A 20,741-nucleotide genomic window follows, 5' to 3' on the forward strand; every position below is an offset into this window, starting at 1 on the left:
ACAGCTGCATTGGGTACAAAGAGATGCTGTCTTTTCACAAGTGCTCTTGACAGTAAAAAACAAAAAAACAAAAAACTTAATCTCAATAGGTGTTATTTATGGAAAAAAAAAGAAAAGAAGCATGTGCCGTAAGTGACGATTATAAATGGTGCAGGGACAGTCTGGTCTCAGACGAGGGGAATTCACATCACTGCACTCCCTTTCTACTCGCATTAGTGTGGAACACAGCACCATCAAAGTAATAAACATTCCCCCAAGAGGTGGAGTGTTTTCCTGCCTTTATTCTCAACCTTCAGACTAAAAGTAGCAAAAGCAACAAGATGTTAAACTCCTTATCTCCCTAGATTCCTTTTTCTTCCTCGCATTGTATTTTTCTCTTCTTTCTGTCTTATTTATGAAGGTGCATGTATTAACTTGCAATGATACTAACTACACATTCATTTATTTATTTTTTACTTTTATGTATTTTCAAGCATTTGTTAACACAAACCTGGTCTGAGGCAGAGAGCTAACAGTTCATTCAAATGAACGCCTGGCTAATTAGGACCATGTGTCCTCGCTTTGAATGTGCCACATTGAATCTGTACTTTTTTTCCCCTCCTTGTTATTTTTAATGTGTCTTAGTCAAGTGAACATTTCTCCTGTTTCCTCACAGGTGCCAGGCTACCGTCAAGAGCAAGTGGAGAAAGGGCTGAAGCTCTTTGGCCAGCTCATTAACAACAAGGTTTACCTGCTGTGTTTTATTCGCACTCTGGAGGCTCAGCGTGGTTTCTCCATGAGAGACCGTGGCAACGTGGCCTCACTTATCATGACAGTGCTGCAGAGCAAGTTGGAGTACGCCACTGATGTCCTGAAGCACCTGCTGTCCGACCTCATAGACCGCAACCTTGAGAGCAAGAATCACCCCAAGCTTCTGCTCCGCAGGTGAGAAGCAGGCACAAAGAAGTGCAGAGTTTGTCCTTTCACTGTGTAACAAGTGTCCAAAGTTACATAAGTCACTTTACTTTCAACCCCATTTCTCTTCTCCTTTGCCCCTCTGGTAAAAAGGCCCTGTGCTAAGTCTTTAAACACAGAACAACTGCCACTTACATTTAACTTCTCTTAACGTCATGTTGTATCATGCTTTGTCAGGGATAAAGATAAGGTTTGTACTGCTTAATGTCTGCCCTTTAATACCAAGAGCAAGAAATGCCTCAAAGTGTTTTGTATCTATCACATGTTTGGATTAACTTCCGTGACCTTGAATTGCCGGCTTCTTCTCAGAGACACCACAGTACATTGCCATGCACATCATTAGCAAAATAATTATGATTAATTAGGTGAGAATTCAATTTCAAATAGCTCGAGAAGGGGGAAAAAAATACTCATTTCTGGAAAAAAGGGGGGAAAGTGAGACTGTGAAAGCTTGCACTCTCGCTCACGATCCTCGCTTGGGTTTGTAGTCAAAGCTTTAATGGCATGCACTTGAACACGGCACTATATGTGATTATGCTTCCTGCCCGCGGTGTTTGGTAAATGTGGTGATTATGGTTACTCGAGTAAACCGCCTTCCTCACAGCTGTTGCGCGTGTGTGTGATGTGTGCATGTCTGAATGTATATGTACACACACAACATTAAATGTTGTTTTGCCTGAGGGTCGTCAGTCAAACACCCCCAGATGATTTGACAGGCCTGTCACAAATTAATTTGTCCGTCTAATTTCAATTATTCTTCTAATTCTCATTCTCCCTCCGGCTAAAAGCTCATCTCTTCCAGTAAAGACACGCACAAATACGGCATGCGTGTATTTAATGTGGACAGGATGGAAATAATGCTGTTTGTCGTATTATCCATGAGATAGTGTGCATATTCATCTCATGAACGCCTGTTTTGACTCTACTTGATGATGCAGAGAGAGATTAATGCTTTCTGGGAAGGAGGCATGACTAATTGCAGCCAGAGCTCATGGCGCAGCCACTTAACAATGAAGTTAACTGCTCATCCTGGCAGTAGATACAACATTAGCGATGGCATGTACAGCAGAGATGGGGTGAGGAAGTCAGTGACAATGGAAATACTTAAAGCTGTGTCATCCAGTGAGGAAAGCTGACTAGAAGTGACAAGAAGTGAGATCAAATCTTTGATAGCTCACGTCACCACACGTCATATGTGCTATAGCGAGTTGTAATTGACTTATGTCACGTCAGAAGTGGATGTGATTGTGACTTTTGGATGAAATACTCAAGTAAATAGAGAAGTGCTGCAAAGACTAACCAACAACTGTCCTTCAAGCACAATCCAACTACAACAAGCTGGCTTCTATCACACTTGGTTTCCTCATTCCTCGTGGAATGTGCAAACCTTCTGGGAAACCTGGGGTAAATACCATCTCATCAGCCAGCACTGGAAGGAGAGCACATGTTTACAACAAATGCACGCCCGATTTGATTGCCCATTTGTCACACGATTGCGATGGTCACTCATCAGACTGTCCTCATCTCATTCCTCTTCCTCCTTGGACGCGCTTATTAGTCCTTCAGCATCCCAGCATGCATTTCAGATGTGATGAGGCAGTGTGAGCAAACCACGCCATCCCATAGTGTGGGCTGACTGGCATGTCCTTGGATAGCAGCTGAAAATAGCCTCACAGGCATAAGGCTGTGAAGATGAAGCTTAATATTGTCTAGGAAAGATAGCACTCCTCCCTCTCCTCTTTTCTCTCTTTAATTTGTTCTGTCTGTTTTTCCTTTCTTACCCCATGTTTTGAGTGTATGCTAGCACACTGCCATCCTCTGTCTGCTCACTCTCTACCACTCTCTCCTCTGTTTGTCTTCAGTTCTGATGCTTGTGTCACACAGTCATTATCTGTATCTCTCTCTTCCTCTCCTATACTCGCTCTCTCAATCTATATTCCCAGCTCTTCCTCCCCTCCTCTTCCCCACTCCCCTGTTTTCTTGATTGCTAAATCAATGCTTAAAGTGCGTGAGCAGGGTGTCTCTGGCACGGCATCTGAGCACGGCTACCCACTGCCTCCTCTTCCAAGAAATCTGTGAGAGTGTGTGTGTGTGTGTGTGTCGTTTTCCTCTTTCTCCACCACACAAACACACATCCTTCCATCTGTCCCATCTCAACCTGTGCTGAAGCACAACCACCAGGCAAGCTAACTAACGAGAGCCTTCCACAACCATCTGTCGCATTGCTTGCTGCATTCTCCTCCTTTAACTTCCTCCATTGCTCCATCTCTCCCCCAACACTGTCCCTCTTCCCATCAGGCAATTCAAACAGTTTATGCATCAAAGTAGTTATTTTTATATTGGTCAGTAAATGAAAGCACAGTGTGTTTTAGCATTGATCACAACTTTATTTTGGCTCCAAAGTGGATACACAAGTATCACACAGGGTTGAAGGTCCTCTTGTTTAACTGTAAGGATAATCCCTGTTTAAAGAACATTTGTGTGTGTGTGTGTTTGTGTGAAATACACAGAATAAATGTCAGTAGGCGGTATCAGCAGCTAGTCGTCACTGTGAGACTGTTTGACACACATGATGACCAGTCTTCCTCTCCGAGAGCCAGAGTGGGAAATGGAAATGATTTGTGACGTCAACCTGCACTGTTTTAACATATGACTCATACAGTTACATATTTGGTTTACACAGCAGCTGCTTTGAATGGGAATGTAAACTTTTCATTTTTTAGACCTTAAAGGTGCCATGAAACACAACGTCTTTACTCACTTAATACAGTATATAGTGTCAAAACGACCAGTCAAATAAATAATCAGTCCTCAGAAAGCTTTACCCAAGAATTGTAATCATTTTGATGATTGCCTGACTTGGTGATTTATCAGACAAAGCTAAATACTGTCTGAGAAATTGTTAGTTAGACAAAACAAACATTTGAATATAGATGTTGGGATGAATGTTTCTCTCTATTTTTTGACATTTTAAAATTAATTTGCAAAATTTCCGCAAGTAATCAATGCAGAGATCAGAAGAGATCATTCTAAATTGTAAACTAAAGAGCTATCAGTAAAGGAGAGAGGCTGTTTGTTTTGATTAGATGGGCAGAAGTTACATTTATTTAATCTTAGATTTCATGCTCACATCTACCATCATAGATCTACAGTTCTCCGGGAGGTAACCGTTCTCCAGGAAGTGTTTAGTGTGAGTTTTGTACAGATACGTAAATATATGTTACTGACAGCTAACAAAATGTTAAACATGTGATGAAGCACAGATTCCTATCAACCCTACCTCTGTAATCATCGGGAACTAAGCACTGCCAGGTCCCCTCTGCTGTAGATCATTCTCAGTGCCCGCTGCCCCTCTGACTGGCTGCCAAGGATCAAACCTGGCCATGCCAGCACACTACAGCACATTTCATTGCATTAAGCCAAACATAGGCTGTGCAGTGTTCTGACTAACAGCACTGGAGACTTTTGGAGAAGATTGTTTGAAAGTTGTAATACCAAATGCTAACGTTAGATCCTTAAGCACCGTGCCATTTTTATCCCTGTTCCCCCTAGACTGCGCTGTGATTGAGAATGAGCATAAGCAAACTGGTGTGTTCGTGCCAAGACTTCTTATTACTGCAGGCCTGGCACCTGCTGCCAGAAGCATGCACAGACACACACACACTATAAACACTAGTCAGCACACATGGTAATTTCTGAATACATACGCAGTGGGATTAATTTGTGCTTTTTGCATGCTAGCCTTAAAACAACCACACACTTGTCCACTTACACAGACACACAAAAAACATGATATCTGTTGGAGGTGAGTAAGGAAAAGGGTGCTTAAAAAGAAGAAAAGGATCACAAGACTCGGCCAAGCTATTTCTTTTTGTTCTTCTCTTCATTTTCCCTTTTCAGTGCTCCTTCCCTCCTTCCTTCCTTGTGCACCTCCTCCTTTCTCCATGCTCCTTTCATCCCTTTGATAGATGGGCTACATTTGTGGAAATGGAGAGGATTTGGAAGTGTGTATTATTATGGGATCCAAAGTGGGCACAGCCAGAGGGAGGTAGCAAGACAGCAAGCACACATGAAAGAAAAGATGAAAAGTGACCTAGCTGACCCTTGGATCTGTGGACGTAGGAAGGGCGGGAGGGGCGGCTAAATGAAACTGTGGGCACAGCGAGAGGCAGGAAAATCCCCCCCAGGTGTTGTGCCAGTGTTGGCGAGGGGTGCCAGGGCAACCTACTGGCACAGCAGACATCATGCCCCCTCCCCCCATGCCTCAATGTGGAGCTCCTTAAAGAGGCTGTATGAATGGTGAAAAGTGGGAGGGCTGCAGGTGGCAGCTGAAACATGGGGCAAAACCCACACACACACACACACACATACATACACAATGGACACTAATCCTGAAATATTGATGCCTATGGTGGTTGCTCATTGAAAGCAGAGGGGAGGGCTGTGTGGGTGCGTGTTAGAGGTGTTCTGACAGATTACCCACACACCCCTACTGCTGGTCAAGAAGGTTGCTATCAAAGGATATCTGATCCTGGTTTCTCCTAACCCTCACTGTTATTATGTATGCACATTAGCCATTCACTCGGGATCAATCACACTGTTGGCCCAGGTCAACACATACACACAGACACGCAGACGCACACCGTTTTGCCACACCAGTGGAGCATGGATGCCAGGCGGAGAAAGAGAGGGAGATGTATTCATTCACTTTCTATTGTGCACGGATCGAGTGTTAGTCCAGTGAATAGGCAAGGGAGCGCTTGATAATGAGGCCAGTGTTATTACAGAGCCGCTCCAGCCCCTAACGACATCAATCCACTGGGATCAAATAAAGGCTTTTAATTGCTTTGCCTCATATTAAAATCCCCGCCGCCGTAGACGAGCTGCCCTTGGCGTGCCTGAGCATAAAAGCCATCCGAAAGATTGTCTGGAAGGCCGTGGTATAGCATGTGCAAAGGCTCTCTCAATTCATGTCTTTGCAATTATATTTGTATAACGAAAGCCTATTCATTAGCAGTGGTCATCATTTTTAGCAGAATATTTGATGATAGTGTTGAATATTTATGACGGTAATAAGATCGGGGGGATCATATGTTCTTTATGTGCTTTGTGTCTGTTTGCAGGACTGAGTCTGTTGCAGAGAAAATGCTGACCAACTGGTTTACATTCCTCCTCTACAAGTTTCTGAAGGTAACTCTTACATATTTGTTTTCAACTTTGCTGAACATTTTAAGTCATTGGGGAAAAGAGTTAACAAAAGTAAGTTAGATCTTGCTCCAACCAAGTTGCTCAAAATCACTGTCACCTCACTCTTGACTTCAATAATGTCTTAGATAATAGTTGTGATTTTTTACTCTCAGCTTTTTGAATTGAGTGCAAAGTAATGGAAAGTAATTGTAATAGACAGCCGTTATTTTTCCATGTGTTTTTGAGGCTGTAAAACATCTTCAAGAACACACAGATGTCTATACGGGCGCTCATTTTGTACTATACTACGTCTCTCCTGTGTCTGTCTTGATTAAAAAACAGCCATAACTGCCTCCAAGATTCATTAGAGAATTAGTTCTCGTACTCCTAAAGGCTCTCCACCCCTGAAGTAACAAAAAAAATGTCCTGTTTTTCTTCTCAATCTCTCCATTTATCCCTGTACTGCAGCTGGGAGGAGGAAAAAAAACTGTGATTAATAGCCAATCGCTTCTTTTTGATAAACAGCAGTGTTTTCAGGAGGAAAGATGGGGGTCGCTTTGGGAGTCTGTCTTTTATGGCATTTTAAAATTTTTATCCATCAGATCTTTCCCAAACTCAAGCCTCATTTCAGCAAAGGGTATATATTGAAAGGTGATACAATTTTGTTTAATTTACGGGAACGATGGTGTTTGGGACATGATGTTTATAGGTCTTGCTCAGCAACTCTGGAGGCGAGGAAGTCTGGAATCCATTACAAAAAGCTACTTCAACATTTTTGATTTTTTCTTAAACATGATTAAACTTTGCTGACAGTGCATGGAGTGCAGAAATGGATTCAAAGTTTTCTTCCTCCCTCCAAACATTTTTCACTGTTTCTCCCTCTTCAAATCTCCACACAGGAGTGTGCAGGCGAACCTCTCTTCTCCCTCTTCTGTGCCATCAAGCAGCAGATGGAGAAGGGCCCCATTGACTCCATCACAGGAGAGGCACGCTACTCGCTCAGCGAGGACAAGCTCATCAGACAACAGATTGACTACAAGACACTGGTAAGGGGTTCACCTGCCTAGAGGTCCAAGGTTTAAAGGGGGACACTTAATATGCTTTCGGGGACAAGAGGAGAGAAAAGGGGTGGTTATGGGTTATTGCTCCTGAGATGAGCAACAGTACATAAAGATGTCGTTGTCACGCTTGACATGCAGAGGGCACAGGAGTGGCGACCTCACTTCCTGTAGAGAGTGGAGCTGTCAAGGAAAAGGTCAGGGCTTTGGGATGAGAAGGAAGGAAAAGAGATGATGCATGTGCATGAGTGCACACAAGCAGAGATGCTGAGGCTGTGAAACTTCTCGTTTATTCCCAGAGTCTTTCTGTTGTCTTCCTCTCTCCATGGCGATGTGTTTGTTTCGACAGGGGAGACTCAGACGCAGACGCTGTTCAGTCCATCTCTCTTTTCGAGTGTCACATCTGTTTGGACTCTGTATTGTGGGAGTACAAATTTTCATACTGTCTCCATGGAACTGTGAGAGGGAAAGGAAACACAATCACCAATGCTTCTCTCACCACCCCCTTTCCCACAGCATAGATTTGTAGAAGCTACAGTTAAAGGTGGAAATATTTAAAGGAAAGCTTGAACTTTATGTCCACTCGAGACATACACATTTGGGATGCCACATGCATGGAAGATAACACATTTACTCTCCCATTTATAATATGTATTTCTGTTAATCTTGTAATTCAGGCAATTTCCATCCAACACCTGGAGGCAATTCTGAAAGAACTGGTGAATATCCTAATAATGTAATTAGCTGTTTTTTTGGGGGGGGGGTGCTCATCAGTTCAGGTAGTCTCTCTCTTCAGGCTCCAAGGGAAAGAGCACTTTCCCTCGTGAATCACTGTTTTTTTTGTTTTTTCCCTGCAAAACCCTTTGGCAAGCACAAAATTATTGAAGTTCCATTGAGGTCCACATTAGCATTATTAAGACAAAACACACAAACCTCTGCATGCATTACATGTGCACAATTTATCTACTGCACAAAATCAACTTGGAAAGCACTATGCAGGTTCACTGGTTTAGTTGCTAAAACAATAATCTTTGCCTATGGATTCTGAGAAAACTCCCACTCAGAGAGGCAACTTGTGTGTTCTGCTACAGGTTGTGAACTGCATCCATCCGGAGAATGAGAAAAGCCCAGAGATCCAGGTGAAGGTGCTGAACTGCGACACCATCAGCCAGGTCAAGGAGAAGATCCTAGACGCCATCTATAAGAACGTCCCACACTCCCACCGCCTGAAAGCCTCCGACATGGACCTGGGTACAAATCTCTGTCTTGTCATACATAAATAATCTTTGACGCAGTAAATTTATGTAATTCTAAATTTGTTTTGTAGTTGGTGAGAGGTCTTACTCCTACTTATCCCTGTAGTTGCCTGGCAGCCTGTTAAAACTTTTCTCTCCATGACATGTTTCCAATCCGTGTGCCTGGATACAAACAGGCTGAACATAGACACCCATTGATTTTTACAAAGGCTTCCTCACTCCTCCCAGCCCCTCTTTTTAAGAAGCACAAGCCTTTTTAAAAATAGCGAAGAAGCATCTCAGTCAGATGTCTGAGATTGGTCTGTTCTCTTCCTAAACTTGGCATCGATCGACTCTCTTGACGACTAGTGTCTGAGTCAAATGACTGATCAGCTAATCAATCAAGACACTCAGTGATCTCTTCCCCACAAAATCATTTTCCTAGCCTCCTTTTTTCTCTTCCTTTTCCCTGAGTCGTTTAAATGCATTTCTCAGGTGTATCTAACTTGGGTCTAATATAAGAGCCCTTTGATAGAGGCTGTAATAATACACCTCTGCTTTCTCTGTGTGTGTGTGTGAGTACAATACATGTACACAGACATGCATGTTAGTGAGCCTAACAATATTATCCATGATTGTGTGTTTGTCGATACCTACTGGCTGTATGTGGACCATGTGCCATGCTTTTTATGATTTAATATTGCCAGATGGATTTTCTAAGCCCCCGATGTGTGTTTGTAATAACATATTTATAACCGACCCCTGATCTAAGAAGGGCTGAGTGCATACCAGAGGGATTGTGCCTGTGTGATAGCTAAGTGAAGAGATTGATTTAGCCCTCTGACAACATTCCTGTATAAAATTATTTTATGGCCCCCTTTGGGCGGGATGTGTTGTACTATTATTGTTTTATTACAAAATGGAATTGGAAATTGTGAGCATTAGATGGCCACTCGCCCTGTATCTCTGTGATTCTGAGAATGAGAGGGAAAATGAGTAAATGTGCACAAGAGAACGTGTAATTCAATATTGTTTTGAGGCCTACGTTTACAGTATGTCTCTGACATGCTTCACTGATTAGAAGAAATATCTCTCCTGTCCAAAAGTATTTTAACACATCTTTTCATACCATTTTGTTTTGTTTTGTTTCTTTTATTCCGAGTCATGCCTTTGTAGTTAGCATATCTGTGTTGATGATAATGCTTGAGTCAAAACAGGTCTTCCATTCAATGTTTTTTGTTATTTTGGCACACTACCTTGCTCTATGTACAGTAAGCAGGTATTATCAGTGGTTCTCATGATCTCTGACAAACACACACATATACACAGAGTGATTGCACTGGATGATAAGGATAATGGGATTGTGTCAGGCCTGTCCTGAGAAAGATTGGCCAGGAGTGTTGTTATTCCAGATATTGTTTTTAATTCCCCACTGTTGCAATCCACCGTCCCCCGCAGGGTTTCAGAGGTGATAGAGCTTAAGAACAAAGAAGCTGTGCCCTGTGTGTGTGTGTGTCTGTCCAGTGATGTCAGCTGTGTGTCATGCATCTCTGTGGAGAGCAAGAGTCACCTTCACACTTTTTCTTCACCATCAGTTTCCAAACACTCCCCAAAGTCCTTATCTCTTTCTCTGTTTGCGAGTCAAAAATGCAAGTCTATGTACACTATTCTGTTCCTGCTGAGTAGCAACCACTGGATTGGGGAATCAGAGTAATCTCAGTTTGCTCTGGTTTCACACCAAGTTTATTCTTTTATTTATTCCTTTCTGCTGTTCTTTTTTTCCCTCATTCTTTCATTTGTTTACTGAGCCTCGACTGGAGACGGGCGCTCATTTGCATCTTTATGGGAATATATACTGTATAGACAAAAACAACAGGAGAATCTTTATTTCCAGCAGATTTTTCAGATGCTAACACAATTCAGGTCGATCCTCCAAAGACAGGCCTCGTCATGCGCCACAGTGATTGCCGCTTTGTTTTCCTGTTTGTGATCAGAATAGCAGATGACAGTGGTCGATGCAAGTGGGAAGCGCAGCAAGGAGGCACAGACACAATAACATATTCATAAAGCCCATGATGTCTGCAGAAAGAATAGAGGAATCATCTGCTTGTTTGCTTTCGAGATGGCTTTCCTTTTTCACTTATGATAATGTTGCTGAGGCATTGTGAGATGTTTCTATCAAAGCTTTTGTTTTGTTTGGTGCTGAAGTTGCACAGATGTGGGAAGCCGCCGTATGTAGTGTAGATGTAATTTGGTTGTAAGGTCACACAAATGCTGTCGTGTCGTGTAAATGAAAGGCACTGTCATGAGCAGTGGAAGTTACTTGTTGAAAAGTATGGAAATGAGGTGATCTGCAGTCTTTAAAACTGCTGTTTTATGTTTGCAGCTTCCTAGTTTTGCCATATCCTGTTGGCCTGGATTCCGAGTCTGGTCTGCTGTTATCAATGCTCCGAGCAACATAAGAGCAGCTAGGCAGGGGGGCTTAGAGCAGTGGATGGGGGTTTGACAAGGGGAGAGAAGGCGCCAGTGGTGCCCTTAGAGAGCAGAGCATAAGGGCCAGTGCTGCAGATGGAAAGGGAAGTGCACAAGCCCTGGGCATGCAGCTGTAATCACACCCATCGATCGCACCAGCGAAAGAGATTGAAAACCAGGAGGGAGAGTTTCATTCTCAAAAAAAAAAAAAAAAAAAGAGTGGAGTACACCTCCACCCTTAAGATTTTGTGTTTTTCTCCTCTTTTTGATTCTCTTCAGGCTTTTCATGACATTGTAAAATGACTGTTCTGAAGAAACCAAATACAAACCTCAGCAGATGAAGATGGAGATGGTGACAGTTAGTTTTCTGGCAGAGAAGTAGCTTGTTTTAACTGCCAGTTACGTGGTATCGTTTCTCAACTTTAACATATTGATTGGGACTATAAACAGTCCTTTAGGATTCAAAATTGACTGTTTGTATGACTCATTGAAAAAAAAACACAGAAGTCCCCCAAGGAATGGAACTTTAGGACGACTACAAACATCCATTGATTCCTGTACCAAATCCATATCAGCACACCAAATATCACTGCAAGATTTTAAGATATTGTGACTGATGTACAGACAAACATGAGTAAAAAGTGAATATTGTTGAAGGAGTAATGTTGCGTGAATATAGTTTATTTTCTCTGTCGTTGCAGAATGGCGTCAGGGTCGGGGACAGCGTATGATCCTGCAGGATGAGGACGTCACCACCAAGATCGAAGGAGACTGGAAGAGGCTGAACATGCTGGCACATTATCAGGTACAGCTAAGACTGTATATTGTAAAATGTAGACAAACTCATTATAATTCCCAAAATTAAGTACCTCAGTCAAAGTATGTTTCCTTGTGTTTGCATTTGGTGTGAGACACCATAAGACCACACCAGTGCTTATATGCTGAGTGTCAGACAAATACATATCGGCAGGTGTTTTTTACCTCATGAGAAGTGACTATCCATCCAGCCAATCAGAATGAGAGTGGATGGAAACACTGGCATGCTTTGTCAACTCAAGCAGCCACTGTCCCCTCTAAGTGCGGTTTACAAGGTGCCTAAATTAAATGTCATCAGCATGTGTCAACGGGCTCGGAGTAGGAGGCAGGGCTGAGATGGAATGGATTTGGGAGATGATTCAAATCGGAGATAAGATAATGAAGACAGAAGTTAATTCATTTTTGTAGACCTGGGAGTAAGTGTGCCTTGTCCTTGACAGACCGCGCCAAAAAAAAACACTCCCATCCACTCAGAATTTGTCAGCAGGCTAAGAAAAGGGTGAGGAAGGGAGAAGACACCACAAATGCATTCAGACTTCAGTCAAGGGCAGCTGTAATTCCATATTTAGCATTTCCACTCATGTTTTTGAAACTTAATTTCACTCGGCTTGAGTTTAAAAAGGTTAAATGTATAAGTCATTTTGTTGAAGATCTTGTCGCTTCACTAATCAGATCCGCTGATGCCCTCTATTGATTGATGCCAACCCAGATGTGCTGCTGTACTTGGTCTCGGGATGTCCTCCAGACATGTTACTTTAATATTGTTTCTTTTATTAGAAGCTAATATGACGGACCAGACACACTCAGCAGCATCATCTGCTCTGTTATATTAAACTAATCTGTTTTGATCTGCCACTAGTCAAACTCACCCACTCACTCTGCCTTCAGTTAAAATGTAACAGTTTGCATCACAAACTCAGTGAAAAGTTTGATTTGATTTGACATCAATTTGGCATTTGCAATATGGGATCTTTCTGTCCCCATGATGAGAGACATATCTCCTCCTCCTCCTCCTCTCTTGCAGGAAACTGTGCTCTGCTTTCTGCCTTTATCCTCTCCTACGAATGTTATTTCCCCCAATGCCACTCCTCCTTTTCATTATGTTCTGTCGTGCTTTGCTCGTTTTATATCCATTCAACGTGTAAGAGCAGTGATCAGGGAGCATGCTTAAGGCTGTCGGAGAGTTGGGGCTCTGCACAAAGGAATAACAAGATCTGCCCTGTGGGCCTCCTGCTTACATTAATATAAACATATTATGTGTAAGGAGCAGATTGAGTGCCTGGGTGAAATAATGATACAATCTTAATAAGACCCTGACTCACTCACACTCTCTCTCACGCACACACACACACACACACACACACACACACACAAATATATGCATAAAAGGCCCTGGGTCTTTATTCCCTGTCCATACACCCACACTATGATAGAAATCACTTCAATTAACCCAACCTTATCCAGCACGGGTAGCCAGATTATGCAGAATAGGGGTGTATTTTGTCTGTGTGTGTGTGTGTGTGTGTGTGTATGTGTTCGTGTTCGTGTGTGTGTGTGTGTGGGCAGGCACGACTGGGACAGAGCACATCCCAGTTGTGTTAATTGAATCCTGTTATGCTGACTGGGAAAGGAAGAGCGCACGATTGACTGACTCGTTCGTTCGTTCATTCATTCACACACATTTATTTACACGTAGACCAACACAGACACACACAGCGCTTGATTTTTCACACCTTCCAAACACACACACACACACACTACCCAACCCTGGAGAAAAGGTATTATTGAATGGAGACTCTGGGACGTCCCCTCTCACACAGGCCTGTGTGATGCTCTGCTAAACTCCCCCTCCCCCTGTCAGTCATCATATGTGTGTGTGAGCTGAATAGGGCAAATAAGGGTAATAAGACATTCTGTTTATCTACATCAAATAAGAACAGAAATATAGAAAATGACACCAACACAATGATTTATGGGTTTTCTGATTGGTTGTGTTAGAAATCTGCACATGCAAAAAAACAATCTCTGCAAATGGCTTTTGTCTTCAGTGGTCATTTGCATGAAAATTGTATGTCTGTTTGTTCAGGTACCTGATAATGCAGTAATGGCCTTGGTTCCGAAGCAAGTTACAGCCTACAATTCAGTAAACAACTCGACCGTGTCTCGAACTTCTGCAAGTAAATACGGTAAGCTGACCTGTTCCCATACATCCTCTGCTTTCAGTGGTGCCTGTGTCAGAGAGCCATTTTCTCACACACTTATCTTTCACAATACTCACAACTTATTTCATGTTAATATTAAACGTTAAAAAGAAGTGCAGCCTTTCAACAATAAACTGGACCATTCTTTGGGTCGTACTTCATTTATGGGAGTTGCATTTGTGTCACCTCTGGTGTGGCGTCTGTCTAGCAGATGCCAGCTCATCCAAACATGCAATGATTATAAGCAAAAATGCCCTTAAAAATATTTGAGGAATTGTTAAAATCAGTCCAGTCACAGGCATAACAATAGAAATAACAAATATGTGCCTATAAAATACAATATCATTAGAGAAAGGAGAGCATGGAATAATTGCTCCCGATGCTCCTACATGAGAGTGGACATCTGGTGATGAGCCACAGAACCCTTCATGGCAACACTGACGGACCTAGATGGACAAGACACAATTTAGAGAAGTTGAAAGGATTTATGAAACGTAACAAGAGCCCAAATGGACCTTTTCTTCTGTTGTTGTGTCCTCTTGAGACGAAAGCACTTCCATGTGCCAGTGTTTTGGGGTTTTTTTTCTGCCTCTCCGTCTGTTGCGCGTCTCCTTGAACCTGAGAAACCATCAAGTTAGTTGCTGATCAAAGGGCCAGCGTCGCCGTCCACAAACACTTCAGACACATCAAATGTGGTGCCACATTATTAGCATCGCCTCATCTCCATACGCTCTCACCTCGCTTCTCTAGCTCCAAATTAGACCAGATAGGAAAAGGTGCAACAGAAAAGGGAGGGAGGATGCCAGGAATATCTCCCTCAACATTTTTTTAAGGGATTGACTTCAAACACAAGCGTGATCCACTTCACAACTGGCATGGTACTTGAGGGTGACTTTGAACTCTGAGCACAATGGCCAAATAGTGGAGAAAGAGACAGTGCTGAATTTAATATAGCTACTGAAGAGTTAGAGTGGAGCTGGAAAGTTGTGAACAAAAAAGTACAGAGATTAAGACAAACACTGTGTAACATCTTGAGTCAGACCATGAAAGGAGAAACCTCTGGGCCTTTGATGTAATTCTTCCATCAAAAACCACAAGGAAGAAAAACAACACCTCCTTTGTGTGAGGCTGGATCAGAATAGAATCCAACTAGAATCTCCCTCTCTCTCTCTCCTGTGTATCCCTGACTCTGCATCGCCCTCAGTTTTCTAACTTCTTGAAGAAATAATTAACAAAACAATGAATGTACTGCCCACTTTCTTTTTACAGAGACCTAGCTCACATCTTCTTGCACCCACACAACCTCAAAAACAGCACAGTCAGTGTCGCACTTGTCCAGTGTCCCTGATAAAATGCAAATAAAACCAGTTCTATGGAGAATACATGACCCAGGTCTTATAACAAAGCTACAGTTTAATATTGCTCACCGAAGTACCCTAAAGGAAAGGAAAAACATTTGTAGTTGATCATACTGTAATTAAATTTGAGCAGTCCACACACACACACACACACACACACACACTTTATATCTGATATCTCCAGCGTTTTCTTTTTCCCTGAACTCTCTGCTCCCACTTTTCTCTCTGGACAGATTGATTTCTGTCACAGTGAAAAGCACTTTTTTTCCCCCCCACTCCTCTCTCTAAACCGCACCCACTGATCAATTTTTTTCACACTGTGTAAACATTCATTGAGCCATGTGTTTGGAAATGTCATCGCCACTCCGGCCATTGGGTGGGCCATACATATTTCATCTCGTCTGACACCTGTTCGATTTTGTGTCAGCCGGCAATGCCATGTCTTGTCCCCAGGAGAAGAAGGCATGAAAAATTAACCATGCACACTTTCTAAAAGTTTCATATCCAATCTCACAGACCTGTAAATTGGAAGCCACCAGCCACAAGAAGTATTCTGTAGCTGACATGCAGGTTATGGCTTTGTTGTTTTTGTTTTTTTGTTTTTTTTTTGGTTTACCCCACAGTCTCCTGTGATTAGGGCTTCATGGGTCTTCTTTTAGCAAACAAAATCTGATTGGATATTGTGGTTTTCTGACTTTTGGGTTCAGATTTTTTTTTTTCCTACATGAACTAATGCATGTTGCTCTTCACAGAGAACATGATCAAGTACACTGGGAGCCCCGACAGCCTGCGTTCTCGTACTCCGATGATCACTCCCGACCTGGAGAGCGGGGTCAAGGTCTGGCACCTGGTGAAGAACCATGAGCACGGAGACCAGAAGGAGGGCGACCGCGGCAGCAAGATGGTCTCGGAGATCTACCTGACACGACTTCTGGCTACCAAGGTGAGCAATCTGTGTTTTAGAAAAATCTACATTTCCTGTATGTTTATTCATTAGTACTACTGTGCTCTGGAACATTTTGCAAAATGTATGACTCCACAGCGAAAGAGATTTTAACACTGTGTGCCCTGAGATTTTTTAACTACTATACGTGGAAGTGTTTCTTTTTCATGAAGCAGTTCAGCAGGTGAAAGGTTAAACAGTCACTACAACCTTCACCCCCTGTTCCCATGACTCAACCATCACTTAATTTAAATATTCATGTTTACTTTGGATGAGTCATCTCCCTGGAAAAGATTATTCAAATTTATTCCTCTATCCCCTCAGGTGAGAAAGGGAAAATAGATATTTTTGTTTGTTTTCTCTTTTCATTGCTGTTGCATTGACGTGGCACCATATCAAAAAGGGTAAAGAAGAAAAGACCCATGGAGCCTAGTGAAGGTGTTTCTCTAATGAAAAAAATGATCAGTCAAAAATAGAAATGGCTATAAAATTAGTTTCTTTGAATGTGCCTTGTGACAATGGAGTCCAGTAAAAAAAGAAAAAAGAAAGAAAAAAAAGAAGTGTTAATTTGGTTTAAGAGGAGAAGTGACTTTGATCCAACAGCTGAATGCAAATTCGCAAACCACTGCGAAAGCACCACCTTCCTTCTCCTTTTTTTCCCCAAGACATGCGCTCTATCAGACGCAGACAGAACCATGCAGGGGAGGTAAAGGGAAAGGGCTGCAATCTGAGAAATGTAAAAGATGTTCAGGCTGTAATTTTTTGGATTCCTGAACATTTTAGTTTGTTTTTTGTTTTTGATCCAGTGCCTGCCTTTGTTGAGCAGTACACATAGAGAACATCGGCTCAGTTCTGTGTATGTAATGTAAATACACATTTGCAGGAGTGTAAAGCGGCGTGCACTCAACACATAATGAGCAGGGTGTCAAAAGAAGAAAGAAGAAGCAGAATAAAATCCATCCATTAATAAATATCTTGCGCTGATTAGCAGACCACATGAAACTTTTATGTGATATACTGTAGACTCATAGGCAACATTAATCGACATCATATGTTGAGTAATTTCAAGTTATCTGCAATTAGTACTTCAAGATTTTGCAGAAGAAAGGTAATGTTGTTTATGTTGCAATAGCTATCTGTAAAGCTTATAACATAAGCTGTCGTTAGCCACCAGAAGCTCCTGGTCATACAAATACAAGTTTGTATGGGAAAACAGTATGTCGATGTAGGTTCTCAGTCATCCGGGTCATGGTAGTTGAAGTGGTAGAAGTGTTTCTACTTTAACTATAGGAAAACAGCAACAAAAATCAACCTGAATGTAGTGAACAAAAAAAAAAAAAGTGAATTTCATTTCCTAGCTCATTTCTAAGAAGATGTTTTTTTTTCTCCTACAAAAACACAGCATCAGCAGACCACATACAGATGCAATTAAACGTTAATGGAGAAAGCACAGGCTAACAACTGATCATTTCTATCAAGTCAGATTTATATCATGAATTGCAAGCGTGATAAATCGTACCCACGAGCAAAGTATAATAGCTCACACATGCATATATTAACTGCCATCTGCACAATACACGTCCTTACATCAATGGTTTTCCAGTCTATTTTAAATGAAACAAGGAAAATAGAACTACGAGCCACTGAATTTGTTGAATTATCATTTATCATACCACAAACGAGAGATGAACCAGGCCTCGCTGATTACTGGAGCATAACTCAACTTTATAACTTTAACTATTCACTGATCTTGGTGAAACTGGGTGATATTTTATAGAGAAAATGGCTTTTGCTCCGATATCCTCGAACTGCTCTGCATCAAATGTGGGTGATGTGCTGAGTTTACAGAAGCTGTCAGTCAAGATTCAAGGAGGTTGTGATCATCCTCCCTTGGTTTTCTTCCCCAAATTGCCAAATTTTCTGGCACGTATTGACTGCTCTGTGCTCTTGCAGCTTTAATTCTGTGCATGCATGTGCCATCATTTGGATCTTTGTATTGTTTCTCGCTTTCAGCTACCTGTACAACTCTTTGTTGTTGAATTTGTGCACAAAGGCTCATACTGTGCAAGTTAATATCTGTGCATGTGAAATATTTTGATTTTGTTTTATCATGCTCGCAACGCACAGATGAGCAAAACCAGGTGATCAGTTAAAGCAGATAACTGAGACATTGACAGGAACAGAGCAAAAGAAGTATGCCGGTGTCTGCGAAACAGGAAAAGATAAGCCACATGTGAAAGGAACTAATAAACAAAGATATTGGAGTCTACAGAACAGGAGGTAGGAGGATGGAGCAGCCATGACACATACCATATAGCCCCCACACACCAACACAAGCACGCGTCACCTCTCGGCCTCTGTGAGCTGCTTTATTTCCCTGCCATTATCCCCAGTCCAGAGAGCAGAACGGTGGCTTCTGACTGCAGACAGCACATCATCTTTCCAGATGGATTGTTTTTTGTCAAATAACCAGTTTATCTTGGCTGGCCATCTCTCTTGTTGAGAAATGATTGGGCAGACAGGAAGTGTAATTGACTGCGTTTGGCTTTCACCTTGCCAATAAATACCTCTCCCTGGCAACGCTGCTGACGTTTCTCATATTAGCTCCATCAGTGTCGCTGTGACTGAGTGTGGGTACAAAGTGTGTTCACGTGTGTGGAAAGCGGTGCATTTCCTGTCCTCTCTCGTGCACTCAACTGCGCGTCTACCTCACAGCGTCGTCGTCTTGGCTTCTCTGTTTCAGCTGGGCTCCATCCCCTCTGATTATTTGCTTTCCTCATTTCAATGTGGAGGCAGACGGCATCAAAACATCCAGATGACACATTGTGTTTAGAGTGCAGTCTAATGACGGGGTAGATGGTCAGGGGGTGGGGGTTTGTTGGCAGTTTTGGCTCCAAGAGGGAACAAGAGAACCGTGCTGATGATGACAGTATTGATGCACAAGTCCCCCATGAGATAGAGGATGACGTGAAATGCCACAGCGTCAGCACTTGTAGGCACACACAAACAGGTTTTGGTTTCTGCACACACACACGCACACACACACACACGCATATGCATGCACACACGAAAGGTTTCCCCTTGCCAGCTAATGCAGACTGTCACTCTGAAGGCACGTGAGCTTGATTAAGAGATATGAGATTCTATCTTCATAGAAAAACGATAAGCTGTCGGGAATGTGGACCACATTAGAATTATAGCTGTGATTGTCGGGCTAACGGGATTCTCTCCTCCCGCTCTCTTCTGCCTCTCTTGACTCTGTGATTCGGTCAGCCGCTCCAACCCAAATTGGATTTTTATTTGCCAGTGTCTGTACACACCTCATCTGCCACACTCAATGGCCTCTTCTCCTGATAGGAAACTTCTGTCGTTTCATTTCCATCCCTCGCTCCCTCCTGTTCCCGTGCATCCCATCAGCTCATTCTTTACAAGAGGATTAGATTCTCTCATTCTCTGTCTTTCCTCTCTTTTCTCCTCCTCCTCCTTAAAGTCGCCAACATTAAATCAAATTAGGGTCAATGGTGCAGTGTGGGAGCTAATCCGGCAGCACAAAGAGGCTTAGGAGATGCGCCTCCTGTTCCCAGATATTATTAAAAGTCAGCTGTGAAATAACAATTTCCCCCATCAAAGCTGCAAACAGATTTAAGGGTCGGGTCTGTGAGATAGGAGTCAGACACATAAACATGGGAGCAAGGCAGCATGCACTGCACATCTCATAAGCTCACACAGGTAGAACGTACACAAGTTTATGCCAAACGTGTTTTGGTGAGAAGCAAAATATATTTCACAATGACAATCTGATGTAGTGGTTCTGTGGGTTCCTGGTCAATAAGGATACTGAATAAACATACATCATGTAATGACTTTCCCGTCTCTGCTCTCCCTCCTCTGCAGGGTACGTTACAGAAGTTTGTGGATGACCTGTTTGAGACGATCTTCAGCACGGCCCATCGAGGAAGCGCCCTGCCACTGGCCATCAAATACATGTTTGACTTCCTGGACGAGCAGGCTGACAAACACAACATCCACGACCCGCATGTCCGACACACATGGAAGAGCAACTGGTGAGTTGAGCTGTTGAAACTGCCTGCAGACACAGAAAGGTGCACAAAGACACTGGGCTCTGGTCATGAACCCCAAAGAAACCGGTCAAGCAGTTACTTGAATCTTTTACTATTTCCACGCCAGTGCGGCACCTTGTGCTCCATTCAGGGCCTTCTCTTTCTGCACTGTCGTTTAAACCATCATAATCGGTACATTTTGGCATATTTCACGTGGCATTGCTCTGGCATTGCCCTGTGTCAGTGCCAAGCTTCACCACACGCCTCCTCCCTTCCTAATATCCATTAACCACAGGGGCGTGTAATCTTCATTAAAACCAACCACTAGGGGCTAATCCAATTGGCTGCCAAGGCTCTCCATCTATTATCATGGATAACTGGGCCAAAAAACGCCTGTGACTGTGGAAATCTCCATGGTGACAAATGTACACTCCCAGGTGGAGGAAGTGCACCTCT

At 42.7% G+C, this 20,741-nt stretch overlaps 1 protein-coding gene across 3 annotated transcripts in view; it reads left to right on the forward strand.

The window, feature by feature from the left end:
- plxna4 (plexin A4) overlaps nucleotides 1–20,741 on the forward strand; it is a 219,770-nt gene that overhangs the window by 190,775 nt on the left and 8,254 nt on the right. For all 3 annotated transcript variants that reach the window (XM_046379466.1, XM_046379467.1, XM_046379465.1), the window contains exons 22-29: nucleotides 656–924; nucleotides 6,078–6,144; nucleotides 7,041–7,187; nucleotides 8,291–8,450; nucleotides 11,608–11,711; nucleotides 13,809–13,908; nucleotides 16,034–16,224; nucleotides 20,119–20,288. In XM_046379466.1, coding sequence (XP_046235422.1) covers nucleotides 656–924; nucleotides 6,078–6,144; nucleotides 7,041–7,187; nucleotides 8,291–8,450; nucleotides 11,608–11,711; nucleotides 13,809–13,908; nucleotides 16,034–16,224; nucleotides 20,119–20,288 — 1,208 coding nt within the window. The remainder of the gene's footprint in view (nucleotides 1–655; nucleotides 925–6,077; nucleotides 6,145–7,040; nucleotides 7,188–8,290; nucleotides 8,451–11,607; nucleotides 11,712–13,808; nucleotides 13,909–16,033; nucleotides 16,225–20,118; nucleotides 20,289–20,741) is intronic.

The sequence above is a fragment of the Scatophagus argus genome, chromosome 22 (assembly GCF_020382885.2).
Source record: "Scatophagus argus isolate fScaArg1 chromosome 22, fScaArg1.pri, whole genome shotgun sequence".
Taxonomy (NCBI): domain Eukaryota; kingdom Metazoa; phylum Chordata; class Actinopteri; family Scatophagidae; genus Scatophagus; species Scatophagus argus.